Source organism: Euwallacea similis, chromosome 34 (genome assembly GCF_039881205.1).
Source record: "Euwallacea similis isolate ESF13 chromosome 34, ESF131.1, whole genome shotgun sequence".
NCBI classification, from domain to species: Eukaryota; Metazoa; Arthropoda; class Insecta; order Coleoptera; family Curculionidae; genus Euwallacea; species Euwallacea similis.
Genome location: NC_089642.1, coordinates 1,039,355 through 1,062,715, shown reverse-complemented (window position 1 = coordinate 1,062,715; position 23,361 = coordinate 1,039,355). Strand labels below are relative to the sequence as shown.

At 32.8% G+C, this 23,361-nt stretch overlaps 2 protein-coding genes across 4 annotated transcripts in view; one reads left to right on the top strand and one right to left on the bottom strand.

Annotated features, from left to right (window-relative positions):
- Positions 1-2,328, top strand: part of LOC136418343 (cationic amino acid transporter 2-like) — a 35,164-nt gene extending 32,836 nt beyond the window's left edge. The window contains exons 11-13 of one of the 2 annotated variants that reach the window (XM_066404378.1): positions 563-729; positions 792-900; positions 1,911-2,328. In XM_066404378.1, coding sequence (XP_066260475.1) covers positions 563-729; positions 792-900; positions 1,911-2,083 — 449 coding nt within the window. In that variant the 3' untranslated portion in view covers positions 2,084-2,328. The remainder of the gene's footprint in view (positions 1-562; positions 730-791; positions 901-1,910) is intronic. The other variant, XM_066404379.1, reaches the window with a different exon arrangement.
- Positions 2,329-5,354: 3,026 nt separating this feature from the next.
- LOC136418329 (high affinity cationic amino acid transporter 1-like) overlaps positions 5,355-23,361 on the bottom strand; it is a 29,752-nt gene continuing 11,745 nt past the window's right edge. Inside the window, exons 3-15 of one of the 2 annotated variants that reach the window (XM_066404358.1) lie at positions 21,918-22,046; positions 16,001-16,156; positions 15,596-15,700; positions 15,435-15,542; positions 15,195-15,373; positions 15,042-15,139; positions 14,843-14,982; positions 14,679-14,781; positions 12,973-13,065; positions 11,416-11,594; positions 10,545-10,711; positions 8,791-8,899; positions 5,358-8,652 (exon numbers count right to left, since the gene is read on the bottom strand). In XM_066404358.1, coding sequence (XP_066260455.1) covers positions 7,154-8,652; positions 8,791-8,899; positions 10,545-10,711; positions 11,416-11,594; positions 12,973-13,065; positions 14,679-14,781; positions 14,843-14,982; positions 15,042-15,139; positions 15,195-15,373; positions 15,435-15,542; positions 15,596-15,700; positions 16,001-16,156; positions 21,918-22,046 — 3,065 coding nt within the window. In that variant the 3' untranslated portion in view covers positions 5,358-7,153. Of the gene's footprint in view, positions 8,653-8,790; positions 8,900-10,544; positions 10,712-11,415; positions 11,595-12,972; positions 13,066-14,678; positions 14,782-14,842; positions 14,983-15,041; positions 15,140-15,194; positions 15,374-15,434; positions 15,543-15,595; positions 15,701-16,000; positions 16,157-21,917; positions 22,047-23,361 lie in introns of both variants that reach the window. The other variant, XM_066404359.1, reaches the window with a different exon arrangement.

The following is a 23,361-nucleotide window of genomic DNA, read 5'->3' as shown; positions in this document are numbered from 1 at the left end:
ACTAATAAATCATTTTAAGTATATGTATGTCGGAATAACATTATGAACATTCCTCATAGTCGAGAAATGTAAATGTATTAACAAAATATAGAAAGACAAACTAACAAATTTACTACTGCTCAACTGCACCTCTATCTTTCTACAGGGTGTTAGTGAAATTTCACTAACACATTGTATATCTCAACTATCTGTTCTCCGCTTTTGTCTTTTCTTCTCAATTCTCAGGAGATATCCCAGTTCAAAATGGAAATCCTCGACAGTAAGCCATCAGTAGTAATCTCGTTCGACTGTGATTTATCTTTAGATGGCTTTGTCAGTTTGCTCGTCTTTATTTAATTGTTAACTTTAATATTATAATATTAAAACCTATGAACTACTAAAACTCCGACATATACGTACCTTATGATAAAAAATTATGCTGTTCCTTTCCAGTCTATTGATGTTTTTTTGACCTAAAAAAAACTTTTTTCCAAAGGTTTACGTCAGCTGCGAAATACGCTCAAAATCCACTTTTGTTTCGCCACCATGTATATAATTACTGAAATGTTTAAAAACTTTTTAGTTATTTTCTGCTTTCTACTTTCTGCTATAATGACCATCTTCGAGGACAGTCTATACAATGGAGAAATCTGGCTCATAGGCGTCTGCCTCATTTTGGGGACCTTCCTTCTTCTACTCTTGTTTGCAGTATCATTCCAGCCCACATCTGATGTTAAACTAGGATTTTCAGTAAGTGATTACATGTTATAACAGGAAGAGTTGTGTACAAAAGAACCTTACCGACGTTGTAGGTACCACTAGTTCCTTGGATTCCAGGAGTCAGTATATTTATTAACATCTATTTAATGACCAATATCAATAAGGATACATGGCTGAAGTACGTGTATTGGATTGCTATAGGTAAGAATCGTAACATCTTGTTAGGTACTGATATTTAAATTATTGAGTAAAAAATATATTGTTTGTATTTCAAAGTGGAAAAATAAACAATGATTATCAAAAAAATCTCAACTGGGCGTTAAAGTATCAAGGTTTAAATATCATCACTATCAGAGTATAAATAAAAATAAAATAAATTAATGAATAAATAAAATATCTGTTACGTGTAGTCGGTTCAGATGATTAATACCAAACAATAAATAGTTTAATTAATGCCCTATGTTTATGGTTCACCGCGACTACTGCGAAGTTTTTAACTGATAACTCGTTATAATACCACCCTACATAAATAATGCACTACTGGAAAAAAAAATCTGGATAAACTTATAACAACAATTTCAGGAAACAATAATATAAAACTTTTTTATTTTTTGATATAATTATATTAGAAAAAGTTTTAAAAAAGTGAAATACATGAAATAATTGAAAAGAAAACATTTTAATTCAAAATTAACAAAAGAAACCAAATAATAACTTCAAGAAAAACTAAACTGCAATATATCGTACGGTTCGATCATCTTGACTTAATACAACAATTTGTGCCACTATTTCGGGCCACATTTTGTGAACTAACATGTTAAACACTATTTAACATATAGGATATCTTTGTTTACTTCAAAGATATCCAAAAAAATGCTAAAAACACAAAAAAAAATGATCAAATATTGTTTTTTACACAGAAATCAATATCAGAGACTATTCTATTTACGTTACTTTTCTCAAAACAAATGCTAACAGCAATAATTTAAAAAATACAGTAAAAGAATGTTGGATCTGATGCTCTGTCTTATTTTAAAAACACTTTACAATCCAGTTTTATGTTTTTCTCTTTGAAAACTTAAATAATAAGCTTGTCCGGATTTTTTTGTCCATCAGTGTATTTTTAAGATAGAATTGTTTGTATCTTCTGTTTACATTTGAATTTTAAAACACAATTTTTTTGGATCTTTAAACAATAGTTCTCCTTGTAGGTTTGGTCATCTATTTCACTTATGGGATATGGCACAGTAAGGAAAGATCTCCCCCACTATCCACCAAAACGGGCCGTAATCTAGCGAAGCAAAATGGGCACGTAAATGACAATATTCAGTATTATGGGGCTACCACTGCTGGAAAATTAGACACTGATGAAGAAAAGCTGTGATTTATATTCTATACTGACAATAATAATAACGAATAGATATTTTCCTATTCTATACTCAAAAATTCACGGAAGTTCAATATTTTTTTTTAGATTTCACGTTAAGTTCAATAGTTGACTAAATCGAGTATAATTTGTACGAATTTTTGTTGATTTTTTTGGAGCTCGAAAGCTATACCTAGATAATCTTTAATTTAGACGTATTATAGTATAATTTTTTATGAATTGTAGTTATTTAACCTTTGTTAGTTTTTTTAATACGAGACTTTTTTTAAAATTATTATTTAATTGTTTATTTATCGACTGAATAAGATGATTTTCATGACAACTAACGCAGGTGTTTTTTTTATATTATACTATACAGAGCGAGTTTTCTTTAATACTCAGAACAGGAGATTTCAATAAGAAGCACAGTTAGAAAATCGGTTCAATGGGCAAACATTTGCAGTTTTAGAGAAGCAATTTAAATCTACTTATAATTTCTGCTAGAGTGAGATGTAGAAACAAATTAATTTTGTTAATTGCTTCATAGCTTGGTCTTTCTCAACTTTAAGACAATTACGAGGTATGTTGAAAAAAGACTGAAATTTTAAATTTTTGGAAAAAATTCTATTTATTCGACTACGTCAATTTTATCCGCTTCAAAATAGTCCCCGTTAATTAAGATATATTATGTCAGTGCTTCTTCCAATCCCTGAAACACTTCTGAAACTCAAACTTTAAAATACTATTTAGCTCTTTCAGCGACCCGCATTGGATTTTGTCTATGCTTGCAACACGACGACCCTTTAGAATTCTCTTTATTTTCAGGGACAGAAAAGGGTCGCTGGAAGCTATATATGGCGAATATGGAGCTTGCAGCATCATTAGAGTATTGTTTTTTGGCCAAAAATTCGCGAACAAACAATGAAGTGTGAATAAGTGCATTATCGTGGTGCGAAAGTTATGAATTGTTTCACCACAAATCTGGGTGTTTTTTTCGAATTGCTTCACGCCAACGATGTTGAACTTGTAGGGAATATTCTTTGTTGATCGTTTGATCTTGTGGCAAAAACTCATAGTGTACCATGCCATTAAAATCGAAAAACACTGTGAGCACTTTCACATTCGATCACACTTGTCCAGTTTTTTTTCATCTTGGCGATCCAAAAGCGTCCCCTGGGATGATTGAGTCTTAGTTTCGACGTCATAACCATAAACCCATGTTTTGTCACTTGTTCAGATATGTTTCAGTAATTCTGGATCGTGGTCAATTAGCGACTCTTAAACAACTTCCATTCGCCGTTCTTTTTGTTCGAAATTCAACAATGTTGGAACAAACATTGCAGTCACACCTTTCATATCCAAAACATGCGAAACAACTTCATGGCATGAGCCAACTGATATGCCAACATCCTCAGCGACGTCTCTGATTGTAATTTGATAATATTTCATAACCATTTCTTCCACCTTTTCCGAGTTTTCATCCATTTTTGATATGCTAGATCGTCCAGTGCGCACCTCATCTTTGACATCTGCATGGCATTCTTGAAACCGCTTATACCATTCGTAAACCTTTGTTTTACTCTTAGTGAACTCACCAAATGCTACGTTTAACATATCTAAAACCTGACTACATTTTATTCTATTTATGCCACAAAATTTAATGTAAATTTTTTAATTCATTTTTGAAAGATCGCCGCTCGTGCCGAACACAATGCAACCTTTGTGACAGTTCTCAACAGACTAAACTTCCAATATGTCTCCAATGTATACATTCTTTAGGGACATGTTTACCAATACAATTAAAGAAAAATCGCACAAATAGAATTAATACAGCCCACAAAATTACAAAATCCACGTTATTTTTGGAACACCCCTTGTATGTAAATATAAAAGTTTCAGGGGGTGGTAGAAAGTCGCAAAATACTATGACATTGTAAATAAACATTGTGTGAAATATGAAAAGTGTCAAAAATGCCAACAAACAGGTGTTTAAGTTCGGCGTTTTTTTGTTTTTTTTTGCAGCCCTGCGAACTTTTGGACTTAAGCATATTTGTAATCACAAAAAAACAAATAAATTTAAATAACATTTATTAAAACATTTAATACTTATCTATTAAAAATAAACGTAACGTAAATTCGATCAAAAAATATATACATAATTTCTGTAACATACAGTGCGCGCTTTATCTATAAACCACAATCGACAACAATTCGTTAAAAATATACATAGTTTAATTAGGCTTTTTTATAGTCAGAAATTAAAAGCCAAAAAATGAGGTAAATTTACTGATGTTTATTTTAATATCGAGTATTACGTTCTTGCCATTTGGGAATAATCGAGTATCGCACACTGTATGATGTGTAATAACGAATAAAACTTGCCTTTGGTTGTCTAAACAAATTAGATAAACATATATTAGGAAAAGTGGAGGTAAATAATTAGTTATTCGTAATTTGTAACAACAAACAATACTTATAGCGACAGGCTCAACCCTACTCTACTAGCTGTCTTGGATAAAACTAAAAAATCACGTGGAATGTTTCATCAGTGCGTTCAAGAGAAGAATGAACAGTATGATGATGTTGTAAGCGTTTTATTGATTATTTGCTTTGGTCAAATGGATAAAAATTCAACAACCAAATTGATGATTCAATGATGTCTTAACTATCTATGGGGAAACTAGAAATTTCATTAAATATTATTTTTCCTAGGAACACACCGTAAAATAATCGCACGCATACAATGGCACTATACCGTATATAAAACAAAAAGGCAATAACAAGCAATTTTTTCATTTTGACTTAAAGTTAATTAGCAAATTAACATGATATTGGACATAAAACGTTGTGCACGGATTCACTTGTAAGGTCGCATGGTCGTCAACAGATTCTGTCTGATCAATCCTTACATTACGTAGTGATTATATTAAAAATAACTATTATGATTTGCACCAATTATTATTTAATTAATTATACTATATTATGTATAACTTTTTTGTGATTATTACTGTTTACGAAATATACATATGTTGTTCATTCTTCTCTTGAAGATGCTGTAAAACACATACCACTAATTAATAAAGAAAAACTTTATTTAATGTTGTTGCTATTGCTACTACAATCTGAACTGTTCGAATGCTTTTAATGACATTATTCTATCCTTTCATAATCTAAAACAAATCCTCTTAAACTATTAGGAAGTCCATAAAATCCGTAAACGGAAAAACCTGAAAAGGTATTTATTAAATCTATTGCATAATTTACTACTCAAAATTATTAAGAAATCAACTTTAAAGCGTTTCATTCCCAACCGCCCATACCATTCATTTTAAAGAAGAATAGTCTATAACTATCTGTACCCCAACTCTGAAAATTTCATTTGATTTTTAAGAACCAAAAATCAAAATTTTATTTTTTTAAATTTACTTATTTATTTCTACAAAGATTTTGAATAATGTTAATTTCTCTGTATATTAGATACATATAAAGTTGGCGAAAATCGCCAAAATTAGTTTTTTAAATAAGATTGTTTTGATGCACCTGTATGGGACTTCTTGGTCAACTTAGAAAATGTTATGAGATTCAATACCATTTTCGAAATATTCTGCTTGAAATCACAACAAATCATGTTCGAATACAACTCTGTGTTATTACATTATACGTCTCTAAATTTGCAAACAATCAAAATTCGCATTATGCTTTCATTTGAGCAGCAATTTATACATTATACTAAGTTGCCGGTTAGTTATTATGAGTAGTCTAAATAATTCACAACTAAGGTCGTGCTCAATTCGCCTTTCGAATTTCAAATCGATATTACACGTTTGACATTCATAGGCAACAGAATCAATTTAAGCTTCACATTTTGATAATTATTGTAAACACACAAAATGTCGATATAACTAGAGTTTTTAATGTTCAGTTTTAAAATAATTAATGGGATCACCAGCTAACTAATTAAACTTTTATTATTCTATTATTATTAATTTATTATTAAACAATTATGTATGGTCATTTGATTAGTTTCCCTTAAACTCATGGTGCAGTGATTGTCACCAGAACATTAACACAGTTATCTTGGTAGCAATTAATTTAGTATTGGGAAATTTTAATGTCCACTTAGTTCAACTTTTGGGTGAAAGTGCGTGCGAAAAAGAGCAAATAAATAACAATAAGGATTTTATCATACAATGTTAATTTACAAACACACTTTCAACTTTAAAAACCCAACAATTGGATTCAGTTTGATCTTAGTTGCATGAAAAATAATAAAAAAATATTCTAATGAGTCTACATACATCGAAATCTCAAAAAGTCTCGTCTACAGGCATAACTCGAAAAAAGTGCACTGAAATATCAAGCATCAACTCACTAGAAAACAATAATTTCCCGCTGACAACTTAGTTCTGAGAGAGATTCAATGTCTCAATAAAGAATTGCTTAGTGACTCAACTTTCTATATATAAAACAATTATTTGCACAACAAGGGAGGAAAGTTATTTTGATTCCCGCCAATAACTTGACTCAACATTCCAGAGACTAAAAGGTACTCTGCTTTAGAGGTGTACATCTATTTTTTGTATGGCTAATATTGTTTCTTAAAAAAGATACAGATGTTTTTTTAAATAAATGGAACGCAACCAATAATTTCAAATTGAGGTGGGGGTAAAAGTAATATTTATTATTAAAGTAACACTCTTGTGGAAATAAGTATTGTGTATTTATGACGCTTAAGGAAAAAATACTTTTACTCCCTATGAAATACAAGTTCTTTCCTCCCTAGGGAGCAACGGTACTCTTTTCTTTCCCTAATTAGGAAAGGAAAGCTTTATTTTATTATGGAAAAAATTAATTTATACCCAAAACAAACAAAATGGCAGGACAAGCAAGCAAAGACAAATAACCGAGTTGGACCAAGCAAATGGGGAAAAACAAAAAGCAGATTCGTCGTGAGTATTGCAATGGAAAAATTGCACAGAACCGGTCTCTTCAAGAGTATTTCGATTTGAGTCGTTGAGTTCGTTTAGATTTATTATAAATTACTTCCTCTCCACTGCAATCTATTTATAATATACATAAGTGATTTTTTCATTCCTTCTTCACGCTTTCCCTGCGCAGAGCGTTTATGCTCACAAAAATATCTGTCATCTTTCGTTTATGGTCCGTTCGATCCTCCTCCTTAGTAAATCCACTGCTCAAAGACTTAGACAGACGCCGCTTCAAGGCATTATCATCTAATTTTTTAAGCTTCATGTTATCAAATACGCTTTCCATCTTAGATTTGTGCTCTAACAATGGGGAACTGAGAGGAGTCTTTCGAGTATCAAAAGTTGACTTTGTGTTCATACGTTGCAATAAAGAACCATCAATACTCTTACTCTCCCGCAGTTTTGGACGTACTGGTGAGACACTTGGAGCACCTCCAAAAGATAACTCGAAAGCATTTCTGGTTTGATAAAACATCTTCAACTTTTCCTTCGCGTCGGTTTGATTTATTTTATCTTGGATCACGTTCTCGTTGGGCTCCGGTGTTTTTGGCTCCACAATCACGTGATCTTTAGGAAGAGGAATGTGAATACTTGGTCGATTGGGCGTCTTCTTCAACCTGTCATCCAGAAGATTGACGAAATACTTATACTCCTGTGAACCCACTCTCAAGTTGGTGTCAGAAGCGGTGTTACTGTCCGTAGGCTCGACGTCTTTTATCTGATGTTCTATATGACGAAGTGTTACACTTTTCAGTTTTGCAGCAGTCGGCATTGAAGGTTTTTCTAGATGTTGCGCCCCAGGTTCAGATTCGTCGGCAAGTTGCAACGGTGGAGGGAGAGGCACATGTTTTTGTAATTCAACGGTAGCCTCTGATACATTTTCTTTTGCATCGCACTTAACAAGCTGTGAGGCTTCTTTAGGAAAATCAACCTTTGTACTGTCTAAACCATCCTGTTCTGATGTTTTTTCAACCCCGCCTACGTATGCTGAACCCTTATCGTCAAGTCTTTTTTTAGAAATATTGAGCTCATCCACAAAACTTTCAGGTCTATCTAATAAATCATCATGATGTTGCTGAGAATTACTGGAAGCCATTATAAGTCCATTCTGGGTGAGAGGAGTATTGCGAACAAGAGGAAGGGAAATGATTTTAGGATCAACAACAGGGGTACTAACATCGGCACGATGCACATCAGCGATTACATCCTCGGAATAAGACGTCACAGCAGATCTATTAGACAAAGTACCATCGGACAACTTTCTTTTATTTAACATTTCAGCATTTAAAACGTCATCTAGTTGCGCTATTGCAACTTCTTTATCTAAGACTTCGTCCAGCTCAGCAAGAACCTCCTGCTCGTGCTGACTCTCCGTTTGCTCATAAATCGTGGGAGGAAGAGGGGCGGGCAATTTTCTCTTGGTACTGTATGGCTTAGGACTGGACCCTTTGGTTTCGATGGGAACAAAAGCAAGGTTAGAAAGACCATTGGAAGCTTTCATGTGACCGTTGGTCAGGTTGGAACTATAGTTACCGCCGTTTTGTTGTTTTATGGGTATCGATTTTCGTTGACATGCACCAATATAATACATCGGGAGGCCTAAGAATTAGGTCAGTTATATCGGAAACTTAAGAAAATCGCTCAAATTATCAATAACATGCAGAACAAAAAGTCGAAATTACGTAAAGTAATAGGCTGTTTCAGTAAATCATACATTCTGAAGCGTGCTTTACTTACCCACAGCCATCCAAACGGCGAATCTCACCCATGTCTTAGAATCCAACATCAACATCAAATAGATATTTACCAATATACTCAGAGCTGGAATGAGAGGCACTAGGGGAACCTGAATTAAAATTATTATATGAAAATATATTAATTTCTTATTTAAAATACTATATAAATATTATAGGAAAACAAATTAATTCAGTAACAGTAAGCATAACAGTGCAAGGCCAAAAATTAATGGGCGATTCCTGAAGAGATTAAGCAAAAATTTGAAAGCGTTTCTTGCCATACATCGCTTTTATAATGATTTCTCTAAACTTCAATAGCCTCACCGACGTGAATATTTTTAGCATCTCCCTCTCGGTAATATGACAAACATATAAATTGGAAAAATGTATGATATCTGATCGAAAATTATTGTTTTTCTCTTTTAGGGTCCAATTATAGAGGAAAATGAACGTATTACTTGCAGAATCAAACGCATGCCCGTCTAGGTGGGATAAATCCGTGATTGATGGCGTAAGAATTACAAATTGTAATTCAATTTTTACGAATATGAGAGAACAGAATTTGAAACCCTAATGTCAGAATAATGATTAAACTTTTAGAAATAAGATAATACAATCTGCGAGAGAAACGTGGTAATTAAACATGTGCCCGGCACGAACGAACGGGATTTAAAATGTATTATGGGTTGCCTATATTACATATTTGCAGGCAGTTTGCAATGTATTTGACTAAGTTTATTTCGTGCAATTAAATTCCGGTCTACCAATAATCATTTTAAAGAATAGATGTTAGGGAGTTATTTCGAATCAAACATTTTTCACTATCACATTCCGAGTGCTATTAAAGGGAGGAAATAATTTTGGTACTTTTTTCCACATTTTTTTTACAAAAGTATTGTGGCTCCGTATTTATTTTGCAAAGGTCTCATAATGAAAAGTCTCTAAAAAATTTCATACGTAGACTTCCCGACGGTTTACAAAACACTGACTGCATTAATCAAATCAAACCACATAGAGTATGGGGGCTGTCAGATTCGGCAAAAGAACGGGAAGTTGAGAACCATTTACGGTGTCTATTTTAAGCTATGTTAATTGCAGAAATAATACGGTAGAGCGAGAAAATAAAAATTGAATTAATTTTTTATTTCTCAAAAACCAAATTTGCATCTTTTAAGATTTTCGAAATTCCAATTTTGAGCACAGAATTTGGACCACATTGCATAATTAGGTTTAAAATATTTAAAAAATATATATATGTCGGAGATTTATTAGTTTTTTAGTTCTGTAAGTGTAATATTAGAAGAGACAATAAGATGTAGGGCAGGCTGACAGCCTTCTTAAGAAGAAGCATTGTCGAGCGAGGTCACTAATACCACGACGCTCTTAAGTGGCCATGTGTGCTAATTATTTGGGTGACACTAAACTATTGGTTCCTTTGTAATAGGGACACTAAACTATTGGTTCCTTTGTAATAGGGACTAGCAGGTACTTTTCCCACGGTTCTGAAGGACTCACCAGAACTGGGAAATTTAAAACAACAGGGACAAAGAACAGGCAGTTAATAGATTGACGAGAAGAAGAGCGGTCGTGGGATAGTGAATTCGCTAGTCTGTCTTTTCATTCTTTGACTTTTAAAGAGATACCTTTCCTATAAAATGGAAAACGCATTAAACGCTATTCCGACATATATAATAGAATATATTGTAACTGAATCATGTGTTATTATTCGTTTCTTACGAGAAACAAAAAACTTACCTTAAAGGAGAGTTCTTTTCTTGATTTTGGCTGCGTCATTAATGACAATACGATAATTATAGTCAACCCAACTATAACTGAAATTATAACCACTGCCCAAACATCTCCATTAGAAATGTTAGTTCCCATGTATTTCACACAAAGGCCAATCGCAACGCAGAAAACACCTACAAAAATATACAATTTATTATAAAGCAATTTTTAAACGCATATTTTGTTGAGTTAACAGAAAATTCGATATTGTATTTTCAATTTCATTTGAATAGAAGTTTGGAACTTTTAGCGTTTACGCTGAAGTAGATACAACGAGTATTAAACAAATAATAATATTACACAATGAAAATTTACAAGCAAATCTCCTTTGTGATTATTCTACTAGTTGCATCTGATTATTGTAGATAGTGAATGAAACTGGGCATAAATAGCCACAAAATAATACAGATCATTGAAAAAATTAAATAAAAGATTAAGTTTGGCAATAAATTAGGATGGTCAACATATGAAATAAATATATAAAAGAATTACTCATTTTTGAATAGTGACTGTCTAATAGTATGAATTACTACAACATAGTTTCGCGTAGTATACATTAGGTAACAGTTATGCATAAATACATAATACTACGCTAAAAATTCGAAATTTAAATTTTATGCTTTTGGGAAAGATAAAAAGTATATTATTTTATTTCATTCACATGTCGTATAATTACGATCGCAACAAAAATATCAAATGAAATATTTTTTATCTTGCGAATCGTAGACAATCCATATATCAAACGTGATGAATCATTAATTACGTATCAATTCAATTTGTTAGTTAAGAAAAAAGAAAACAAAAAGAGAAGGTCTCAGAAGTAATTAACCGTACTTACAGTATAATAACACGTCCACAGCAACAATATTTTCTGTTATTCTATTTGGTTGCTTGATACTATAATTAATAACATATTTCAATGAACGAATGAAGCCGACAGAATCACTGCTCAGTAATTCTTCTTGATCGCTTGTCGTTGGTCCGTCAAAATTTTGTCTGATACTGTCATCATTGTACCTGAGAAGAATATTAAACATATCACATTAATAATTATAATAAATGGTGAAATATGGTATATTTCAAATTTCACACAACTTTAATTATTTTATACTTGATAATTAACAATAAAATGAGACCTCACAGACACAACCAAATAAACATATATAAACTGAACAAAAACCCACCAACACAGGAATGTGGAACATACAGAATGGCTCACGATAGGTGACCTTTTTCGAAAACTGTAGGAGATAAAAAAAGTTAAAAACAAGTTTTTTAAGTTGTATATACAGAGTGTTTAAATTTTCGGCAACTTTGTTATTTTAAATAGAATACCCCATCCATACATAATTGACCTTTATCGATTCTAGTCAAAATTTTAAGAACATTTAACATAGTATAAACCGATTTTCAACTGTTTTCGGAACGTCAATATTTTTAAAATAATACGAAAATAAGTGTGCTACGCAAAACATTCTTAAAATTTTGAGTAGAATCCAAAAGTTTTATAAAAATATAAGGTATCCATTCCATTAAAAAAAGGTTCTTACTTACCTCCCCTCCTAACTCAGAAATTTAAACATTCTATGTATACAAAACAACAAAAAGAAACTTTTTTAAGCCCAGTGACTTTTGTTTTTGTCTCTTACACTTTCCCAGAAAAGGGTTAGGGTCTCGCTTTATGAGCTATCCTGTCCTTAGACATAATTTTATAAGGGAATAAAAACTAATTTTTATATTCCGATTGTTTTTTTTAAGTACGTGCATGTTTGTTATTCTTGAAATGGATACAGTTATGTGATCGTTCAGTTAGGAAAAAGCTGCTTTTTATAGAAATAATTTGGAAAACCTCTATAATCCAGCTAAAATTTTTAGTGATTTCGGAAAAATGTGACAATTGTGAAAATCTTAAATCTCTTCTATTTTGCAACCATTTTAGATCCGATATTTGATTCTCAATCTCAAAAATCAAATACATTTTTTTTAGAACTAGATCGAAAATATTGTCTCTTTCCAGATTAAAACCTCCAGTGAAGAAGGTAACAATTTTTGTTGACGTTTTTACTCAGGTATTTCGTTATACAAGCTGTTCCAGGTTTATTATATTTTCTTAAATATGTACTTTATTTTTCTTTAACAATCCACCAAAAACCAAACGCCATAAATAAACTACAACTTTGGCCTTTGTTCACTGTTTAAGCTACATGCTATAAGAATATTGAGGTGCAGATCTATCTAACTTTAAGGGAAAAGGATACAAATGCTTATGCCATTCGTGATCATTGTCTGCCTGACCATATTTTTGCAACTGAATAAATTTGAAAATTATCTATCACCTGCTATATTTTCACGTGCAAATAAATACTACATAATGACTTTAAAGTAGATTACTTACTTTTCGTCAATACTACTCTCACTACTAACACTTTCAGTGTCTGAAGATGTTGTTTTGATAGGTGTATACACTTTTTTCACCTCTTCCTTGTATCTAAGGGAAAACAAGGTTATAGGTTAAAGCTAAGCAGCTACATCTCCCTGAACAAAAAGCTACAAGCTACAAAAACAATGCATTATAGGGTCCCATGTAGTACTTACACAAAACACAAATAGTTACAACATCATTTTATCTACGATTCAGTAAAAACTACTAATAAATTACTGTAGTCAATACGAAAATCAGCAAAATCTGGGTAGGTTGGTAAGCACTTTTGTACAGATAAATAAGAAGATAATTCATAGGGAAGATTTGAACATGAACCTTGTATACTGCTTTTATTGGATATTAGTACTGTTGCGACAGAAAAACAACAATTCCGGCTCGCCAGAAATAGTCAGAAAAATATACAACCGAATAAATGCAAACCTTTCTCAAAATATACATTACTGGAAAGCAATGATATGTAAATTTGAAATTCCCGCCCACATTTTGACATGAAACTGATAGTGAACTCAAATTTAACAGAGCTGTACGGTGAAGAGGCTAACAAGAACGCGGTGCGTGGCTATTTTAGTTTTCGTTTTATTAGGCTTGAGTCGTATGGTTTTATTTAAATTAAAAAAAAAATCATATTTATGTTTTAAGAGAACAAGAAATTCGAGTTTTTTTAAATATGAAAATTAAATATTTTCAGTAAAGTTTAATTTAGAAGTAGGAGTATACCAAACCCAGAATCGTAAAAATATACACCAATAGAATCTAAATCCAATGCGAAATTTATATGATTTTAAAACAGCTAACAGAAAATTTAGCCACAGTACCACTAAATTGTTATAACATATAGTCTGATTTATGAAGCAGGTCAGCGTGTTATAGATTTTAGAAAAGTATGGTTGCCGTTATGGAAAAAAATACGGGAGTACATATACAACTATCAATTATCAAAACTATAAACTGATCTAATAATATTTTTAACTTGCTTACAGAAAGCTTTAGGTATTTTTTCTTTAATTCATTAATAAAAAATATATTAAAAACCACCATAAAAAACTTAAATTTAAACTTCGTCAGTAACCAAAATGTAAACAAAGTCCAACTCGAAATTGCAAAATATTTACAAGTTAACAACGTCGACCCACATTTTCTCGTGAGTAGCACGAATCGACCAGAATATTTTTCGATTGTCCTATAAGCCACAACGGTAAATTTTCGATACCTTCGATACCTTGCTCCTCCACGAATTATGACGCGCTGCTCTGTTTCATAAATTAGACTCTAGATAAATTTATTCGACTTTTTTATCGTTAACAGTTATCTTTTGCCACTCTATTACGAAAAAAACGGGCATTCATCTATTGGCTGTCTAAATGCCGTGCGGACATGTCCGGTCTGCACATCGCCACAAAATAAGAGTTGCCGTCAGGGGCCGCATCACAGTAATTTTTTTGAGCCGAGTTCTAACCATGCATGGTTTGAGCGGAATGTGTTTTCTAGAAAGGCGAAACTAAATACTTGTTAACACTTTGAAATTGTTGCAAGTATTTAGGTGACCTATTTTTCGCTGTCGTTGACTCACCTTGAATGAAAAATTGTTAGGAAATTGCGAGAAATGAAAGTCCTCTAGGAAGCCATATGATTATTTCGTAAAAATAATAACGACTTACCTTAATAAAAGCACACTGGCTGCTACTATTGTATAAGCTTGCAAAGTGCCTATAGACATCATATTCACAAGTTGTGATAAGTCAAAAAGCGCGGCCATCAAACCTTTAGACATTAGTAGTAACAGAAGGGGCAAAATTTTCACAAAAACTTGAATTTGCGTTACCTGTCAACAATCCAGCTAAAAGCGTTCCCACTACAGGTGATTGAAACCTTGGGTGTACTTTGGCCAAAAACCTGAACACCAGGCCGTCCGAACCCATAGCGTATATTATTCTTGGCAATGGAAACATTGCCCCAAACAAACTGATAATAAAATTTATACCACTTTAGTACTAAAATTTTTGCGAAGAAATAAGAATTACCTGGCACAGAGTCCAAAGAGGGCACCAATAGCCACTATCCATTTAGCCCAATCCCAACCTATAGTTTCAAATGCCTTAGGTATCGGTGCGTTGTAATCCTAAATATATTGAATATTATACCTTGAAGGTATTTAACTGAAAATACCCAAATACCTGTAGATAATACGGAACCATCAGTGTTAAAACTGTTGCCACTCCGAAATAGGCCAAGAAGATTATCGATAGTGACACGACAATAGACACCGGGATGGATTTACGAGGATTTTTTACCTCTTCCCCTGTAGTCGCTATGCAGTCGAAACCCACGAAACCGTAAAAACAAGTTGCCGCTCCTTAAAAAAATAATTTGTATTTTTTTCTTTTCTTTTAGTAGAAGAAATAATAATTACCCACCTTTAATCATTCCTTGAACACCCCAGGGAAAAAATCCCCCATCTCCTATTTTGGTAGAGTTTGTAACATTTGTATTATTAGGGGTTATATGCCAGTTGTCGGGATTTGCTAAAAAATAACAGAATTACTTCAATGTTAAGCAAAAAATTATTGTTTCCCACCATGGAACGCACCAGCGATTATTATGAATATAACCACTCCAATATTTAAGCAAGTTATAATATTGTTTGCTTTGCTGCTTTCTTTAAGTCCAAATGCTAAACAAACTGAAAGAAATAATGGTTAAATTTTAGTTATGTACAGCTTGTCCATTTGTGGCCTTCAACCATGAGGATTTCGGTAACTGTCATAGACATGAAGTCGGTTAAATGGGGGCAAAGTTGTGTAATGTAAAGTTAAAGAATATGCTGTTTCAAAATAAAAAAAAAAATTGGAACGGCATATTCTTGAACTCCAAATTGCGCAATTTGTCTCCAAGGTAACCGACCTCATATTTTTTATGTTTATCTAAGTCCTCATAATTGAGCTGCAGAAACGGACATCTGGTATATGAACTCTTTACTCACTGGCTAATAATATCGAAATACCAAAGGAGAAAAAATCAAAATAAGTCGCAAGATAGGTAACATTAATCGGCGCAATCTCCCGGAAGGTGTTTTGAAGAGTGTTGTTTAGTAAGGTATCCAGATATAGGCTTAAACCTCGTGCCACACTTGCAGACCCTAAAATAGACAAGAGTTGGGAAACGGTATAAGACCAAGTTATTGAATCAAAGCTGCTCTAAACTTAACCCCCATATATTTAGATTATACAGGGTGTTCCGGAATGATGGTCAAATCTTTTAACATGGTATTCTACCAGCCATTTTAGAGGGGGATCTTCGTGTAAAATTTTTCAATTTGACTTCTTCCTGTCGAGATATTCGAGTTTCAAAATGGCGGAAAATAATAATTTTTTTTTTTTTCTTAAAAATGGTAACACTTAGAAATTTCAATTTTGGTACACATTATCAGCTAGTTCAACTCTATTTTTTGGTAGTGTTTCTTCTGTGATTCACGTTTTTGGAGGGCTGAAATCAGCAACTCCTAATTTTATTTCTTTCAGAACTTTTTTCTACAATAACCGATTTCGATCAAACTTTTTTTTAATGCTCTACATAATTTTAAAACTTTTATTAGTCGTATCATTTTTGCATATAATCAACATGTTGCATAAATCAATAAGTTGGCGTAAAAAAAAAAAAAATCGTTTTTCTTATCCTATTAGGTATCTTCTCTACTTATACCAAGAATGTGCCAGCGACCATTTTGAACATTTGATGTAAATTTTATTATTATCTGGGGATTAGATACAGTTATTTCAATTTGTTCATATTGCTAATAATTGATTAAATTATTTATTTCTCAATTTTTACTCTCAATTCCTGGTTAGTTAAATATCGGTTTCATCTCTTAGACCTAAACTTAGAAAAATAAGAGAGACGCAATTTGAACGATTTTGTTGACAACACCAACACTCTCTACATAACAATCGTTTGCTGCATTTATCAGTAACCGGTGACGAAAAGATGCCTAATAGGGTAAGAACAACAATTTTTTTTAACGCCAACTGTTAATTATATGCAAAAATGATAAGAGTAAAAAAAAGTTTTATTGAAATCGGCTATTGCAGAAAAAAGTTCTGAAAGAAATAAAATTAGGAGTTGCTGATTCCAGCCCTCCAAAAACGTGAATCACAGAAGAAACACTACCAAAAAATAGAGTTGAACTAGCTGATAATGTGTACCAAAATTGAAATTTCTAAGTGTTACCATTTTTAAGAAAAAAGAAAAAAATTATTATTTTCCGCCATTTTGAAACTCGAATATCTCGACAGGAACGACCCAAATTGAAAAATTTCATATGAAGGTCCCCCTCTAAAATGGCTAGTAGAATACCCTGTTAAAAGATTTGACCATCATTCCGGAACACCTTGTATATAAGGAATTAATTTATCTCAGATTGTATAATGTCTATGTTAATTTAAACCGTATAGCTGTCAAATTTGCCATAACGCGATGTAACTCAGGACAGTCGGTCGGTAAAAACGGTCGCCATTTCGACCGCAAATGGGCGGAACATTCAAAAGCACAATATAATCTAACCTTCACTACTCCATTCTGACAATCAATGACATCGATCAAATATTTGACATTGACAACAAATAACAGATTACCAGGGCAGATGTATTAAGTCCTTCTAATCCTATAAAATAATTCACAAATACGGATCAGACCAACAAAAATGAGCATATTCACAGGAGTAGCATACAAGTACAGATCAAAAGTACACCTGGAACTAGACTTGTTTTTTGTGATTTATTGTTGTTAGGCCGATTTCATTTGAGCTGTGAACATCAATCATAGATATATTACTGTTATCAGTTTTATGATTAAAGAGAAGTCTTGATCATAAAACCTGGAATACATAAACTTGTTGGAAAAATAAAATATTTTTTCCGTAATTCTTATATTAATGCGAATGTTTTCCAAGCACCAGGTGAGCTATTGTAGGTTTGAATAAACTCTATCAAGTTTTTTTTATTAAACTGACATCAACATCTGTTAAAACTAATAACAGAAAACTGCAACGGCAACGCAAGACACTGGAAAAAATTGATGACACGAAAGTGAAGAGAAATCAATGAATTCTGACGTTATTTGAACGATGGATTAATGCTCGGTTTTTATCGAGGTTTTTACCCACATACCCGTTTTTGCGATTGTTGCTTCCAAAACTTTTGGACGTCGCCTCACAGCCCTTTATAAATTAGATCATGTGAATAATCCTTTCATCTTTTCTCAAATATAATTAAATCGTAAGATTTAAAAGATTTGTTATGTTCCATTTCTAATGGCAAGTTTGTATCGTATTAGATAAGGAATTTACATTGGAAACTTCTAGGTCAAGTGAATTTTTTAGAAAATTGTGAATCAAATGAAGTCTCTATTAAGATGCTATTATAACAAAACAACCAGTAAGGGTGTAATACATATATGTATGTATATACATACAGTGTGGAAGTTTTGGATGGAACAGTCCATATAACTAAAATGCCGAATATATGCGACCAAAATCCTCGAACACGTCGATTTTTATTTTTTCTTGCGGTTTTTTTGATGGAAAATTTATGTATACAGAGTATTCCAAAAATCAGGTACGACCACCAAACTTGTTTTTTCAAATGGAAACACTTATTTTTTAATTCATTTTTGAATTCTACGCAAAATTTTAATTGTGTTTCATGTTTTTGTTTAAAAGCTACGACACCCAACTTTGTTATTTCTTATGGCCGCTATATTGGATTTTTACATTTTTGGTTAAGCTGCAGAAACAGGCACCCTGTATATAAAATATATACAGAAAGATAATTTAATTTCATATCTAGCCAGCTGTGAGATTTTATACAAGAAAAATAGAAGATAAAAAATAGGTTGTAGCTTGATAATATGCCGCAGAATGACGTTAAAATTAATTTTTGATAAAGAGCCGAGTGAGGTTATGTTGCTTTATTTACTTTTAATTTTCAAGATTTCAATTAAACATTCAGGCTATTTTTTAACAACACAAGTCTAATTGTTTAAAAAATTCACAATAATTGCTGAAAATATTGTCCATTCACTTCAAAGCACAAATTTATCCGACGCTTCATACTCTTGAAGATATTCTGAAGAACTTCTGGGGTTACATTTGCATACTCTGCTCTAATCCGTTCCTGAAGGTATTCAATATAGATTGTATGTATTGGTTGTCTAAAAATGTTATTTTTTAATGTTGGGCACAAGAAGTAATCCAGTGGTGTAAAGCCTGGGGACTGAGATGGGTAGATATGCTCTGTATGTGAACTTGTCAAACGATTGACATAATCTCTTAGATAATCTAAGGTTGGACGAGCTGTATAAGCTGTTGCTCTATTGTGTTGGAAATAACCCTGTTGTAATTTGTCAGAGTGTAGTTGATAAATGAATTTGTCCAACATATTTTGAAAATTCTCTGCTGTAACACTATCGTTGAAGAAAATTGGTCCAATTAAACGTTTTCGGGAGATAGCAACTCAAACTCCAATTTATTGCGGATGTAATGGAGATTCCTGAAATATGTGAGGATTATTTGCACTCCACATTTGCATATTTTGAGAGTTCACGTATCCCGGCAAATGAAACCAGGCTTCATCACTAAAGAATGATAGATTCAGAAGGTTATTATTCATTGTCTCATTGAACCAGGTGCAATAAGTTATCCTCGTTTCATAATCTAAAGGCTGAAGTTCTTGAAATACTTGCATTTTGTAGGGAAACAAATTTAGGTCCTTTTTGAGAATTCTGTGACAGGTAATATAAATCGATCTGCTGTGACAATCTCCTCAAGGAAGTATTTGAGTTTTCATGTATTAGGTTGTTCGGAAAGTAATTTCGTTTTTTCCCGACAGAGGATTTAATGGTATTTTTTTGCACTTAACCTCACACTTAAGCCATATAATTTTTATATGCTTTGAGAGCTCATATAACAAGGCTTGTGTGTGAAACATTTCAATTAATTCTACGCAGTAGTTTTTGGTTGGTGCCCTTTTAAATATGGAGAGCGATAAGCAGCATTTTCGACATATCCTACTGTTTTACTACAGAAAGGGTAAAAATGCTGTTCAAGCCAGAAAGAAATTGACCGATGTGTATGGAGAAGGTGTGTTGACAGTACGCCAGTGTCAGAACTGGTTCTCTAAATTTCGATCTGGCAATTTTGATGTCGAAGATGCACCACGTTCGGGAAGGCCGGTTGAAGCTGATAAAGACGCCATAAAGGCATTAGTTGATGCGAACCGTCGAATAACAACACGTGAGATCGGATTGAAGTTAAATTTATCGAATTCAACAGTTTATGACCACTTGAAAGGCCTGGGATTATCCTCGAAGCTCGATATATGGGTTCCCCATGTTCTCACAGAGAGAAATCTGTGTCGCCGCATTGACGTCTGCGATTCGCTTCTCAAACGTGACAAAAATGATCCGTTTTTGAAGCGCATCATTACTGGGGACGAAAAATGGGTTGTATACAACAACGTCAAACGCAAGAGGTCATGGAGCAAAAAAGATGAATCGACTCAAACCATTTCCAAAGCCGATATTCACCAAAAAAAGGTGATGCTGTCTGTTTGGTGGGATTTTAAAGGAATCGTTTTTTTTGAGCTTTTACCGGATAACACAACGATTAATTCGGAAGTCTACTGCCAGCAGCTGGACAAACTGAAGGATGCACTTCAACAGAAAAGACCCGAACTAATCAACAGAAAAGGTGTAGTGTTTCACCAAGACAACGCGAGACCTCACACAAGTTTGGTCACTCGCCAAAAGCTTTTACAGCTTGAATGGGACACAATGCCACACCCACCATATTCTCCAGACCTGGCACCATCGGATTATTATTTGTTCCGGTCACTCCAAAATTTTTTAGACGGTAAAACTTTCATCTCAAATGATGAGGTCAAAAACCACCTCGATCAGTTTTTTGCCAGCAAAGACAAAAAATTTTATGAGCGTGGAATTATGCTACTACCAGAAAGATGGCAAAAGGTGTTGGACCAGAACGGCCAATATATAATTTAATAAAGCATTTGTTTATTATACGAAAACTGTCATTCATTTTCACATAAAAAAACGAAATTACTTTCCGAACAACCTAGTATTATCTGTCTTACATTTTCTACAGTGTTTGGAGTTCGTTTTTTTTTGGTCTTCTGCTGCCTGACTTTCTCTGGATGCTGCCGGTTTCACGGAATAAATTTACAATCTACTTCAGTGTATTTACGAAGTTCAGTTAATCTGTTGCAACTTCGGGGAATTTTTCACGAAATTCTCGAAAACAAGATTGACCTTCATCAACTTATTCTTCATTAATTTGATGTACATTACGAAAATAGGCTTCAATCGTAAGTGTTTTCTGCTCGTCCGTGACCACTATTTTGTGGTAAGTACAAGAAACCGAATTTAAACGCAAACGATACTGTGGTCTTAGAAAAGACCGATTTTTATAAAACGGATAATAAAATAACAGAGGAGAAAATGCAAAGGCCGCATGATAAATAATCAAAATAATAAATAATGATTGACTAAATGTTTCCGGAAGAAGCGTTTCGGCATGAAAATTAGCGAATAATGTAGGTTACTTAGGTAATCAAATATACACAAACTATAACCGACATGCGTTTTTTTTCTTTAACAAACTTCAAAGCTGACTAGGTATGAAATTTAAATGATCTCTCTGTAGAAAGCCAATAAAGTATCAGCTAAGGTGGGTCGCAAAAAATGTTATACATATATTACACAATTTTGTTTTTAGCAAGGCTCTCCAAGTTTCCAGACCTTGCCTACGGCCTAATCCGCTTGGCTCGCCTTGTAAAACACTACTTTCCGGTTTTGTAACGCAAATTATTATAAATTAATGGTCTTACCGATCACGTATTCCAAGATTAGATTCCATCCTATTACAAACGCAATGAATTCGCCCACACAGACGTAACTGTAAATGTAAGCTGAGCCAGCCCGGGGTGCTCGTGCTCCGAATTCTGCATAACACAATCCTAAAAACACACATCATAGTTTCATACGTTTATAATATCAATTTTAGGTATGTGTAATAGGTATAACAATATCCCATACATATCACACTGAAGCCCAGCATTTCCGCCAATAATGATTTATGCTTGATTAGTTTAAGATTTTTTTTTACCAATTTATTATCAATTTTCTATGACTTGATTGATAATGTATTTGCCAGCATAACATTTCTGAGCAACATAATAATTGCATTTTTTACTTAGGAATCCAGGACCGGCATATCTTATTAAGAGAAAAATGCAGAATTATATTTTTGACATCATGAAACATAAAAAAAAAATTCGTGTGATGCATCATTGTAGAGGGATTACTAAGAATTTTTTAAAATCGCCAAAAAATGTACACGTCCGCATTTAAAAAACTCAAGTTGTTGTCATTATCTTAAAAACCAAGCAATATTTAAAATTTTGACATTTACTGGTTTGTAGACAGAAGAAGACCATGAAGTTTTTGTATTAAACGTTTTATTGAAAAGTTTTTAGTTTTCGATTCATTTAGAAAATTAAATTTGACCAAATTTTAGCTTTTTAATAACAACTCGGAAACTAAAGATCATTCGACAACATTGTTTTCAGTTCTAACAAGAGTATTAAATTTGGCACGTTTTTCTAATTTAATCGACCCTGTAACTCTTTCCTTTTAAGAAATAGCCATGATAGCACATCGAATTTGGAATACCCTGTATACTGTCTTCAAATTCAACTAAATATTAACGTGTTTACATGCAAAAGTGCGAAAGAAGTCTTTTCTAATACGAAATTAAAATGCGACAATAAATTGCTTAAGAAAAAAAAGTCGAGTTTAGTAACTCACAAGAACCTGACGATGGTAACTTTTTTTTAAACCAAACTCCATAAGCATTAAACTGCAGAAATTGAAACTTCACTCAATTTTAATTTATACCTCAGTATGCTTTCGTGCAGCTAAATAATGGAAGTTCTGTGCCGTATCTGCAAAGATCTCGAATTTTTTTGCCGAATTCCAATTTAATAAGATTATAAGTTCGATTTTAATAATCCGACATGGAAATTTTAAGAATCTTAGAAAGCTTATCACAAAATAACGGAACATAGAAAATTCTTCAACATTTCGTAGAATAAAATATATGATAGATATCTACAGAGAGCAACTAAATGTAATGATGAAAGGTTCCAGAATTACTATAGTGAACCAACGCCACGGATTAAAATTTATATACTAACATTAGCATTTTTATATAGAAGAACGATTATCGACACCCAATCTATGAAAAATGATGAGAAAAAATATTTCAGCTAA